Source organism: Aquarana catesbeiana, linkage group LG03 (genome assembly GCF_042186555.1).
Source record: "Aquarana catesbeiana isolate 2022-GZ linkage group LG03, ASM4218655v1, whole genome shotgun sequence".
Taxonomy (NCBI): domain Eukaryota; kingdom Metazoa; phylum Chordata; class Amphibia; order Anura; family Ranidae; genus Aquarana; species Aquarana catesbeiana.
The window spans coordinates 560733495-560746882 of NC_133326.1; the positions used below are offsets into that span (position 1 = coordinate 560733495).

At 41.5% G+C, this 13388-nt stretch overlaps 1 protein-coding gene across 1 annotated transcript in view; it reads right to left on the bottom strand.

The window, feature by feature from the left end:
* LOC141132850 (prostaglandin-E(2) 9-reductase-like) overlaps positions 1-13388 on the bottom strand; it is a 126247-nt gene that overhangs the window by 61034 nt on the left and 51825 nt on the right. The window contains exons 2-6 of the mRNA XM_073621771.1: positions 12103-12270; positions 10941-11057; positions 4429-4506; positions 4182-4306; positions 1904-2011 (exon numbers count right to left, since the gene is read on the bottom strand). Coding sequence (XP_073477872.1) covers positions 1904-2011; positions 4182-4306; positions 4429-4506; positions 10941-11057; positions 12103-12270 — 596 coding nt within the window. The remainder of the gene's footprint in view (positions 1-1903; positions 2012-4181; positions 4307-4428; positions 4507-10940; positions 11058-12102; positions 12271-13388) is intronic.

A 13388-nucleotide genomic window follows, 5' to 3' on the forward strand; every position in this document is an offset into this window, starting at 1 on the left:
TATAGGGTTACGGTGGGAAGGTGCCCAGACACCCAAAGAGTAATTTTAATGCACCTGTTTGACAGGTGCATATCATTGCAATTTTTTACAGCACGGCCAATTCTTGCTTTCATCAAGATTACCTCTATAAAGGTTACCGTGGGAAGACGCCACCGACACCCAAAGACCAATTTTTAGGCACCCGTTACTTCTATCCAAAGTCAAAGTGACACCAGAATGTATCCAAAAAATCTCGAATCTTGTTCCCAGTGCACTACATTGTGGCCTCATCATACACACTGGCTCCCCAGCTGTTGCTGAGCAAAATAAAGGCAGCTTGCAGGGAAAATGTCATTTTTTTGGTTTTATAAATGCAATTATTGCTGCAGCAGACATGGTACAGATCTGCCACTTTACAGGTAGACTAAGGGGACCCCCCAGGCACTATACTGGAAGGAATTTTTCATTTTTATGCTTTCACTTTAATGCCGCGTACACACAATCGGAAATTCGGGCAGCAAAAGACCGATGAGAGCTTTTGGTCAGAAAATGCGACCGTGTGTATGCTCCATCGGACTTTTGCTGGCGGAATTCCCGCCAGCCAAAGAATGAGAGCAGGTTCTCAATTTTTCGGTCGGAAAAAGTTCCGATTGGAAATTCCGATCGTCTGTACAAATTCCGACGTGCAAAATTCCTACGCATGCTCGGAAACAATTCGACGTATGCTTGGAAGCATTGAACTTCATTTTCTCGGCTTTTCGTAGTGTTGTACGTCACCGCGTTCTTGACGGTCGAAAGTTCAGAGAACTTTTGTGTGACCGTTTGTATGCAAGCAAAGCTTGAGTGGAGTTCCGGGGGAAAATCCGCTCATGTGTACGCGGCATTAAAATCAAAAAATCACTGCTCATTTAAAAGTGACGTTTTTCACAAACTTTTTTTTTTTATTGATACATGTCCCCCAGGGCAGGATCCGGACCCCTATAACCATTGTACGCCCAATTACTTGCATATAAGCCTTCAAAATGGGCACTTTGGATTTTTGATGTTCGGGTCCCATTGACTTTAATGGAGTTCGTTATTCGGGTCTGAACTTTCGCAGTGTTCGAAAGTTCAGGTGCGAACTGAACAGGGGTCTGTTCGGCCCATCCCTACTCCTGGTGTGAACAAGCCCTCAAACTGGTGTGGCGCAAGATTGTGTGCGATTCCAATAAGTGTCTTGACTGAAAGAAGGCTTAAAAACAGTGCCCTACTCTCCGCCGGCTTGTGCCCTACTCTCCACCGCCTTCTTAACACTCCGCTGGCTTCCACACACACTGTGCCAATGTCTACATACTGCTGCGGGATTGGATTATGTTAGCTGGAGACAAAGCCGTCTCCTGCAAACTTCAGCCAATCTGTGAAGAAAATGTATCCAGCAAATAAGATACTGCGCAAGCCATGCTGCTTCCCAACTCCCTAGTCAGTCTCCACACCAAGCTAACATTGGCAAGGAGGTGAGAAAGCAAATTTTGAATTTTTGAATTTTTTTTTTTAGGGGGAGGGGGTGTAAGTAGCTGGCCTTGCCTAGGGCACAAAATAGTCTAGCAACGGCCCTGCAGGAGGAACCCTGGTTCAGAAAGGCCTTTTTAACCAATATCAACTCCTGCTGTACTCTCTCTTCTTGTTCTAAAGTTGCAATCTGATCACTGCGGAGAGGAGATGTTTCCGTATGTATGTAGCAGACTGATGACATCATCAATTCAGCCTAGGTAAAGTCACTGCACAAGAGAGACTTTTAAAATGAAAAAAGGGTTTTTCTAAAAAATAAATAAATAAATAATTATATATATATATATTTATTTATTTTTTATATATACACTCATACATTTACATACATACACTGTAGGAATGTATTCATAAATGGTAAGGTACAATAACTCCTTACCAGTTTCGATCTCGGGTGGAGCCCAGAACTCCATAGGCCACCAGCACGATGTCACGTGACTTGCAGAATTCCTGCATCTTGCTCTGGTTTAGGTATATATGGCACTCTACATGGATATGGAAGAAGGCAGCAACCTTTAGGTTCGGCTCACACTGGAACTGGCTGCGGATCACACAGGAGTGCTGTGCGTCCCTGTTCCCCATTTCAGGGACGAATCAGGGCCGAATCTATGCCTGAATTTGGCCCTCAAACTGAGCCAAAGATGCACAGTGTGTGCAGTTGCAATAGAGATATGTGAACCATAGGGAGCCAGTCACATTCTCCTGCTATGGGTTTCACCGCATCCAATTCGGATAGGTGTGAACCCGGCCTTAATGATCATATTAAGTGTGATTAGAAGTTAGTGGTGTATGTTTGCTTGCATTACATTATTTGATTTGTGGTGGGGCTTTTGTCTTTCAGGCAAAAACAAAGGCTTGAATCCCAACTTCAGCCACAACTTTTGTATTTTGTTTTGGATAGAGAAAAGAAAGGTTGGAGCTTCTGTCAGGGTTTAAGTGCTGCCAGTATCCCTACTGAGAAAATTTGCCCTCACTTCCTGTCACTGGTGAAACAGATAAAAAGCAAAAATATTTTTTAGTAGGGTATGGAAGAGTTAGAACTTACTGCAATGTTTTAAATGCTGTTCTAGTTTTCCATCTCCTGATTTCTTGTATTTCAGAAAGTAAGGAAAATCTCCTCAATATGGTCACTGGCAAAAAAAAAAAAAAAAAAGTATAAACTCTTCCATACTCTATCCAAATCTAAACAGATAACTTATCAGTGAGTGAAACCAACATGGGTTTGCAAAAGGAGAGCTCAGCAATGGCAGCTTCCAAATTGTATTTCTTACTAATCAGATTGCTAACAAAACCAGCTGTGTCTATTTAGTTAAACTGTGTACAAGTAAAGATTATCATTTTTAAAATTTTTACATTTTTATTTGCTGCAGACTTGAAAAGCAATAAAGCAAGAATATATAAAATTGGGAGCGCTGACTATTATAATGTGTGTAATTATATGGATATTATCTTTCGACTGTAATATTTCCTACTTAGGGCATTAATGTAGGTATGTATTACTTTATTAATGTTTGTCATATAATTAGATTCAAATATATGTTCCTTTATACATGTTCCACCACATAGTAATTGTTATGATTTCCCATCCTATCACCCTCTACTTGAAGCTGAGGATGCATAAGTTACAGCCAACTGCGGGCACATGTCAATTCTGTGTTCCAGGACTGCTGGGACCTTTTGCACACATACTCAGGAATCTATATGCATACACGCACAAAAAACATTTTTTCACAAATAATATATTAATAATTTTATATTTTAATAATATATTAATAAATAATAACATTATATTATTATAATAATATTATTCCTTTAAGTAATTATGTTTAAACCTTGGCAACAATGGCTCTGAATATGCACTGTAGCATTACGTTAAAGGGCCTGTCCACACAAAAGTGATATTTTAGTTATAGGTGTAGTCTGTTGGGCCTCTAGCTTCTTGTATGTCTTGGATGCTCCAACAGTGAGATTTCCCCTCCATAATGTCTGACTCCTGTGCATTTAGTAGATTTTGATATTCCCAAACACCTTTGTGTGTTCAAGCCTCTCCTGTTACAAATTTTTAATAATATAAAATACTTAATACAGCAGGGGTGGTGGGGGACCCTCACAATGGGCAAAGCAGGTATGGGGACCCAGAATCGAAAGAAATCAGGAATTTGCTGCAACACTTCACCTTTATTGATCCTTCATGCAAAAGACATCACAGACAGTGTGGGATATAGTAAAAGTTGACGTGCTTGGTGTTGTGGCTAACTTTTACTGTACCCTGCACTTTCTGTGATGTCTTTTGCATGAAGGATCAACAAAGGTGAACTGTGGCAAGCTGTGCTAGCACCTTCACCTAAACCCTGGCTACGCTGTGGATGGATGGCTAATGTGCTCACCTGGAGCAGCTTTCTCTTTGGTGGTAAATTATGGGGACCCAGAAACTCAGCGCATGAGTGGTGGGAACCCCTAATAATAGACACAGAAGATAGAGTCCCTGGGCACTCGTCCTCGATTGCATACATCACTAAACCTTAGTACCACTCAGTACAGCATCCAGCCACAGCAGCTTTCATCTTGTTTTTTCTTATAATGTCTAATAATAGAAATATGTTATAATTTCCCATTAAAAAACATGGTATGTTCAGGTACACATGTTTGCATACTTCACCTGGTTACAGACTGGTTTGTGTCTCAGCCCTGGCATATTGAGAATCCACTGAATCTGGCTGCGGTTGAAGTTGGATACTCCGATAGACTTGGTCAGTCCAGCTTCTTTACAGTCCTCCATGGCCTGGGATTAAAAATAACTATAAATTCTATAACAAATTTAAAGAATATCATCTAGTGACCCCAAATTGTCAGAATTTACAAATACTTTAACATTTTTAGATAGTAAAATGCAATACCCTCTACGTGTCTCGTGTCTCGAAGGTCTGTGTTGTTAAAGATGAGTTTTCCATTTTCATCTGTTGGGAGGAGGTCACCACCAGGCTGAAAATGGACAGAAAAAGAATGTCTTTGAAGACCAGAGTGACAATAGTTTACAAGTTTGATTTGTGATGGGCCATTGTCCAACCTTATTTAGTTCAATGGTTCTTCATCCATAGAGGATGTTCTCTAGTGTGCTTTCATACACACAGAGATACATGTACAGAAAAAGAGAAAGAGGAGGAAGGTCAGAAACTCTAGGGTGCTTGAACTTCAAACCTTAACTAATGGTACAGTTAAAGACTGTAAAATCCATTTCTTGAAGAACATCACAGAGGACAGAGCCACTATAATATTCCTTAAAAAAAAAAAAAAGACAGGAAGTCCTCCCTGAATAACCCCTCCCAAGATCCTTATTTGTGCAGCAAGCCATACACCCCAACAAAGAGGAGAGGGATCTCTGTGTCCCCTGATGTACTCCAAGAAATTTACAGATAAGTACAAGAATCCATTTTTTTTCTATTATACATCTGGGGACATAAAGCCACCATATTATTCTTTACTCAAAGGGAAGTCCTCAAGCAGTGCTCATGAGGGAGGGAGACACAGCCACCACTGACAGGCAAAAAAGAATCTACACCGCAGCCTGTAAAAGACTTTGACCAAAATCAGCACCCTCAGTGGCTTGAACATCCACCTGGTAAAACCTTGAACATTGCAGACCAGGTTGAGGCCTAGCAGACCTGAGCCACTGAAGCCTGATGGCAGATAGCCCAAGAGAAAACAACACCCCTGGCACACTAAGCCATCATTGGAAAATAGTGGAAATTCCCTTTCAAACCTTAGGCTTGAGAGATAAGCAGGTGAATGTGGGAGAAAAAAAAAAAAAAAAAAAAAGACTAGAACTACAAGGCCCTGCTTTTTTAGTCCTAATGGAAGGACAACTAGAGAGTATGACTGTTTGGTTGGCATGGAAAGCTGAAACTGCATGAAAGCCAGTTGAAGTCGAACAACCACCTATCATTAAAGTGGTGTTCCGGCCGAAATTATACTTTTTTAAAATAAAAATACCCCTATAATACACAAGCTTAATGTATTCTAGTAAAGTTAGTCTGTAAACTAAGGTCTGTTTTGTTAGTTTATAGCAGTAGTTTGTTATTTTATAAACTTACAGCAGGCCGTGGCCATCTTAAGTGTGGGCATCTGAAGCCAGACTGTATTTCTTCCTGGATCTCATCCTTGCAGATCTCGCACATGCTCAGTACAGCACAAGCAGTGTAATAGGTTTCTGGTCAGGTTTCCATAGCAACGGCAGTGTCAGAGGCAGTTGCTGCCCTTTCCCAGAAGGCATTGCAAACAGGAAATGATGCGATGGGCCACGGCCAGGGAGGAGGAAGTGAAAAATGAATACAGCAGATATACAGTAGGTGCTGAGAAAAATAATAAAAAAAATATCCAATTTGTTTACAGTGCACAGTTTAGTGAGGGATGCTGAAGAGTTGTAAAAGTGGGTGGAACTCCACTTTAAGTACCAAAAATGGTGTATTGCAAAAAAGAGCCGCCAGTTCATACCCCTAAAGTAATTCTAACCAGGAAAACCACCTTCAGTGTCAAAAAACCTAAAGAAAAATATTGCATTGACTCAAATGGTGGTTTCTACAAACTGATAGCACCAAGTTGAGATGCCCTCGAGTAAACAGTGACCCGACTGGAGGAAAATTGTCCATGTGACACCTTGAACAAAGGCACACACCAGGGAACAACAAGCAATTAGCCTTTGAAAAAAAAAACTACCAATGCCAAAATCTGTCCCTTGATCATCTTCAAGGCCATTCTCATATCAACCCCTGACTGGTGAAAAGCACACTTGGATGGGCTTGTGCCCTTTTTTAACCAGATTGACTATGTAACACCAAGCTTCCTTCCTGACTCTTAAAAGTGTGGGGGTGACTGCATCAGACACTCCCCTATCAATCAAAACTCTGACTGCAATAGCCATGCCATAAAAAAAATGATATTAAGGAAGAAGGGAAAATAAGACCTTGCAACAGGAGGTCTGGGCGAATTGTAAGAATCCAAAGGACCATGAACTGACATGTTCACCTGTGATAAAAATCACCAGCATTCTTTCCACGTGGAAGAAATTGTAATGGAGGAAAGGCCCAAAACAGGGAGAACTGGTCCCACAGCATCACCAGGTCATCCATTGCCAACGTCTGAGGATACATTGACCTGGCAACAAATCTGTCCAGTTGTGCATTGAACTGGATGCCAACAGATCCACATCTTGCCAATTCTTTACCCCTGAGCACTAGATTGTGGACAGAGCAGGGGCATAGCACTCTGCTCAAGACAGCCTCTTCTTGGGCTGGCCAGCTTCTAATTGCCCCCTGAAGATTTACCTATGCCACAGCCATGGCATTGTCCCATTGAACCCTCATCGGAAGAAGCTGAAACTGCTTTATCCAAAGCAGAACTAAGTGAATGGCTTGCAGTTCCAGTATATTACCAGATTAACACCTCTCCTGCACAGACCACATTTCTTGTGCTGGAAAGCTATCAAGAACAACTTCCCAACCAGTTAAGCTGGCATCCATCATCAGCACCTTCCAAGAAAAGGGGGGAAAAGATTTCCCTCTTCAACCTTAGGGGACAAATCCACCAGTCTAAAGACCATAAGTAATGGAAAGTGGGGACATTGGAGAGACCAACAACTGAGTCTTCCTTTCCCATGCTAACATATGATTCTGTTTGTGAAGTTCTGTAATTGAACTGAGTAAAAAACAACTCCTCGAACAAGGCAGTCATCTTCCTTAACATTCTCATGCTGAGATGAATTGAGGCATACCTCAGTGTTCCAATTAAAATGCCACCTGATTACTTCAAGCCAGGTATCTTCCTTGAGGAAGAATCATCTTCATATGGACAGTGTCCAGAAGCAAACTCAGGCATACCAAATAATGAGCTGGCACCAAAGCAGACCTCTGGAGATTAAGAATAAGCGAACCTCTCCAGAGAGTGCATTATGAAGGATGAGGTGGGCTCCAGTTGCTAAACAGCGTCCCTAAAATGGCCTAAAATTGTGCCCAAGACCTACTCAGGGTCTCACATCACCTGCTCCTTCCTCATCGTCCACCAATCTCTCCTCTAACCACGAATAGAGGACAGGAGGAGGGGAACATCCACTCTTCTTATCACCTTCCCTCATAGAGGCTAAAGTGGACAACAAATCCTCCGTCTCTACATATAATTTTGTCCCCACAGAAGCCACAAGACCTGATAGATGAAGGAACTCAGAACCACCTGATGTCTCTCAATAGAAACTGCATCAGTGGAGCTACATGTTATAGACCTGAAGGAGGCATCTGCTCTCAACAGCAATACACAGGGAAAAAAAGGGATGGGAACTGGTGTTCTTGTCAAGGGTTTATATGGCAGGCAGACCTATACCTGCTCGGTACTGCATCAGCACTGCATTGATACATAAGAAAATAAAGCACAAAAACTACAGGTATTAACTTTACCAGCAGCGTAACCAGCTCTTTGCTACACCACCATCATCTAGTGGCCTCAGAGGAAGGGCCACTTTTTCATAAGCAGCTAGGCATAGTCCTACATATGACTCAGAAAGCTACTCAGGCAATCACCACTCCTTCACAGGATCATCCTTTCCAATGTTAAGGATCCAACCTTCACCCATCATGACAGGCAATGTCTCTTAGGAATTTCAGGCACCGGATCCCCTTTTCTGGGGTTCACTGCCCTGGACCTGTATAGCACCCGGTTAGAAAACTCATTGTCAGTTACTACTGTGCAGGGTTCCATATATGCAGGGTTCAGTGGTGTCAGGTTGCATTACAAACCATTCCCTGCCTCACTTCTCCTTCCATCACAGAGGGGTCCATCGTGTTCTATTCTTCTAACCATTCTACCTGTAGGAGTGGATCCAGAGTACTCCAATCTCCTGCTTGAACCGTTAAAAACCTGGTACCATTGCGCAGAGTTGAGCAGCAGTGACCACAATCTTCAGACACTGGTGAAAATTCAAGGAAGGTTATACAGGGGAGGACTTCCTGTCTTTTTTTTCTCTCTTTTGCAAGTGTCTAATCAACTGTTGGTGGCACATATTCCTATGAGTAAGGAATAATATGATGGCTCTATGTCCCGTGATGTACGATAAACAAAATACTTTTCTCCCTACTCAGAAGCCCTATTTCAGAACGTCACCATCATTTGACAAAACTGAGTGATGTGATATGCATCTCTGGTCTTATGGCTGTCTCATGATTCAGAATATAGCAAGCAGGAGTGACTGATCAATGTGAGGTTCTGATTGGCTGCTTATGTGGACCAGTCTGAAGACAGCACACTTGTGATGGGGGTTTGAAGTTAATGTGACTTAAAAAAAAAAATCCAGATCAGCCGTCCATGGCTGGCTGTCCAGATATGTCCATGAGAAAATTTCTAACATGTCAAAATTCACAGTAACAGTATAATGTTTCAGAAAAACTCCACATTTCATAATTAAAAATGTATCCTTCAGGTGTATGAAAAGCCAAAAACTTTTTGCTAATGTGCTGTGGTGCTGTCTGTGTCCCTGCTGTCTGTGTCCCTGGTTCTAGTAAAGATAGAATTGAACATGTTTTCATTGCAGTAAGTAAGTTTATGATGAAAGCAAGGTATGTATGGACCTGGTCTCAGCTTTTCAGGCTGCAGAGTCACATGCAACTGCTGTGTCTGCCCCTACCCCCTCCTGCCCAGTCAAGGAGTGGTTTGTTTTAAGTGAAGTCATTCAGAGAATACAAAGTCAGTAAGTTGTAAATAAAAGAGAAGTCCACATAGTGGCATGGACCTTGTTGGACTTAATTCATAGTATGCCAGCACATTTTACAAAGTGGGTGAATTCCCGGTGTTCAGCTTTAAACTGGGCATACACTGTTAGTTTTTTTGTTAAGTTAGTGGGCTGAATAAAAAAAAAAAAAAATTCCTCCATCCGCACAAAGGAAGCAGAAGGAGGAATTCTACCTGACACCCCCCCTCCCTTTTCTGCCTCACTGGACATTGTATTCTGACAGTGGGACCCAGCACTGATTGAGAAAAGATACGATTTCCAGCATACTCCTTTGGCAGAACTCAGTCAGACAGTTGACTTCTGTTGAGCAGGGGTGGCCATACATGGATCAAAAATTTGACTGGCTCCTGCTGAACAAGCAGAATTTCAATCAGTGTATGGCCAACTTTAGGCTTTCTACTGTATTTTATTCTTATATCATCTCAAACTGTTGTTCAAGTCTTGAAAAAGGGGGAATACCTTCACCAAGATGCATTGGCTGTATCCGATGCTCTTGATCACAGGTGTTTTAAAAAGAATTTCACGCAAGATGAACATTTGTACTAGGTGTTCCTAACCACACACTTTAAAGTGGTAGTAAACTCTTGTGGGCCATTTTTAGCTACAGGTAAGCTTATAATAAAGCTTACCTGTAGGTTAAATGAATATATCCTAAAAGTGCACTGTGTAGTAGATATTTCAGCGAGCAGCAGCCAGTGACATCACCAGATCATGTGCTCTGAAGGAACGCATACCCGTGCCATTCCTTCAGAACTGTGTGCCGTGCCCAGGGCTCCCGCACGTGGGAGTGTCATCACCATGTGTGACAGACCCAACCAGAACAGAGGCTTTTGGAGGGGACTGCAGGGTGACCTCTTGCTTATTGACTATGGGCCCTGGCATTTGAGGGAGCTACAAGCATTTAGGAAGATGTCCTGTTATATAATGTAAGAGGACATTATTACATTTAACAGTCAAGGAAACCATGATGGTCTCTGCCAACTTGAAACACAGTGAGCAGATATATGTGAAAAGAAAGCTGGTTAATGAGATTTGGACAGCCCTGGGTCTTCTTGAATATTGGTGCCAGACAGTTTGGGATCCCCGATTAATCAAAGCATTATCTGTCTGCTAGTATTGTGTCCACTTCACCTTGTTACCAAATTATTATGGGATGTTATATGTTTGTTGATTAACTTACTGTTTATTTAGATTACGGTTTATTTAAGATCACTGTTAGTTGTTAGCAGTTTATTGGATTTGTGTTTGAAGTTTGCATTGTCGTGCTAATTTCCTCAAGACAGGAATGTCCTCCTGTGGGGTATAAAGTATGTGTCTCAATAAACAGTAATTTCAATAGTTTCAATAAACAACAATTCCTTGGGTTCTACCTCAACATCTTGTCTGTGTACGATGCTTGGGGTAAACAGGCTATGCGATGCATGACCTTGCAGGGGGAAACTTTTTTTTTTTCTTTCTTTCCTTTTTTTTTTTTTTTTTTTTATAGAAGCTTTACTACTTTAATGTTATGTCAGATGGCAAAAATGAAAAACCTGACAAAAGTGTAACATGGAAAATTACATCTGATATTAGGTCAATCTAATTTTTTTCAATGTTAAGGGAAATAATAGCTACCAGTGTAATTATTTCCTAATGGAATTCTGACCTTGAGCTCAAGGGGGCTGTGAATGATGAACAAGTCCATGTAATCCAGATTCAAATCCTTCAGAGATCTCTCAAGTGCTGGACGTACCAAATTGGGGACATGAAAAGTTGTCCAGAGCTGGAAAAGAAAAATATTGCTAATTTTTGCATAAGGATTGTATGGTTATGTGTGTATACAACTGGCACTCTAAGGCTTTGGCCTAGTTAGGGGCACCACCTTAGTCTTTGTTCCTGTTGAAATCATAAATGCCAACCTCCTGTCTTACTGAAAGAGTGTGCTAAGATGAATTACTTTGTGCACACATCTTATTTCTCAGAAATTGTATTGTGTAGAGCTGACAATTTTAAACATCTGAGCTGCGCTGTGCCACTGATTTCAATTTCTTCTTTCAGCTGAATACCCCCCCCCCCCCCCCCACTGGAAAGAAATGATCATATGTAAGATGAACCCAATAAGCCATTATGTGTAGTGAGGAACCCCCAATTGAATATATTCTATGTATGGAGGCCCACCCCTTCAAAATATTATGTATAGCAAGGAGTCCCTGAATGATCATGGTTATAATGGACCTCCAAAATTATTATGTATAAAGGGGACTCCACAAAACTCATGTGTAGGAAGGACCCCCCAAAAGAATATGTGTATAGAGGACACCCCAAACGATTATGAGTGGAGGACACCTGGAACGATCATGTGTATGATGGACACCCAACACAATAATGTGTATCAAGGAGTCCCCAAATGATAATGGGTATGGAGGACGAATATGTATATCAAGGAATCCCTAAACAATCATGTTTATGGAGAAACACCCAAATGATCATGTGTAAGAACGACTCCCAAATATTTATGTTTATGGAGGACCCACCAAACAATTATAGCTATGAGGAACCCCCACAAACTATGTGTATGGAGGACCCCCCCCCCCCCAAATGTGTACATGTGTGGCGAATGATCGTGTGTAGAGGGCACTCCAGACTGCAAGAAAAAATGGTCAGCCTGAATTTTTTTGTGTTAATCACCATTGTTCCTAAGAGAAGTCCTACATTGGGAGTGTCTGAAGAGAGCATAAACAGGCCTGTGTCATAGTCATTGCAAACTACAATCCTTTCCACCCCATCCCTTGACTAGGATTTTTGTTATCTAAAGGGTTAACAGTTACCTTGCCGGTGTAGAATACATCCTCCCTCTTCACTGTCCCATCTGCAATCTTTGCATTGATTGCCCGACCGACATTCACTTCATTACCATACATAAATGCAGAGTCGATGTGATGATATCCAACATCAAGGGCCACTTTAACTGCTTCTTCTGACATGGACTTGGGGAACTATTGAAAAAAGGAAAAATATAAAAAATTATTTTTAGTTTAATATTATATATACCTATCATAAAATATTATAAGGGAATATTTCACGTATACCACTTGTAGTCACTAGGTGGCAATTGTCAAACAACAGTTCTAGTTTTCTGGTGCTCAAAAAACAATTTTGCTGCAAAACACCAGGAGAGATCAGATTACACACAACTAAATGAGTCAGAAAAGGGTCACACACCCCTCTCCCTCTTTCCTAGCGTAGGCAGGAACAACATAATGAGTCTGTTTCTGTGCAAACTGAGAGTAATAGATAAATCTTGTACTGAAAAACAAAAAAATTATTAATACAACAAACAAAGAGTTAATCTTTTATATAAATACTTTCCCTGTTATTATAGATGTATGTGTATAACATTTTCCACTACCTATCAAAGGGTCTGACTGAAGAACTGACTAGAAGAACAAATGTTTGAATCTCATTGGTTCCAGTCTCTTTTCACAGTCACTATACAATAGGAACAGGGGACAGATCTCATCCCCAGAGTCCCTGGGAGATATAAGAATCTATGAGGCAGTTTAACCATTTACCTACTGGGCACTTTCACCCCCTTCCTACCTAGGACAATTTTCAGCTTTTCACTTTGAATGGCAAGCGCAGTCATGCAACACTGTACCCATATGAAATTTTTTTTTTCACACAAAATAGAGCTTTCTTTTGGTGGTAATTAATCACCACTGGGTTTTTTATTTTTTGCTAAATAAACGAATAGAGACCGAGAAAAACTAAAACTTTTTCATAGTTTGTTCTAAAATTTTGCAAACAGGTAATTTTTCTTCTTCACTGATGTGCGCTGATGAGGCTGCAGTGATGAGCACTGATAGGCTGCAGTGATCGGCACTGACAGGGGCGTAACTAGAAATAGCAGGGCCCCATGGCAAAATGTTGTATGGTGCCCCCCTGCAAACAGCCCCCCCCCCCACAGCTGCCCTAGTGTCAATGCAGCGTGACCTGTGCCCAATACAGCGTGACCTGTGCCCAATACAGCGTGACCTGTGCCCCATACATCGTGACCTGTGCCCCATACAGCGTGACCTGTGCCCCATGCAGCGTGACCTGTGCCCAATACAGC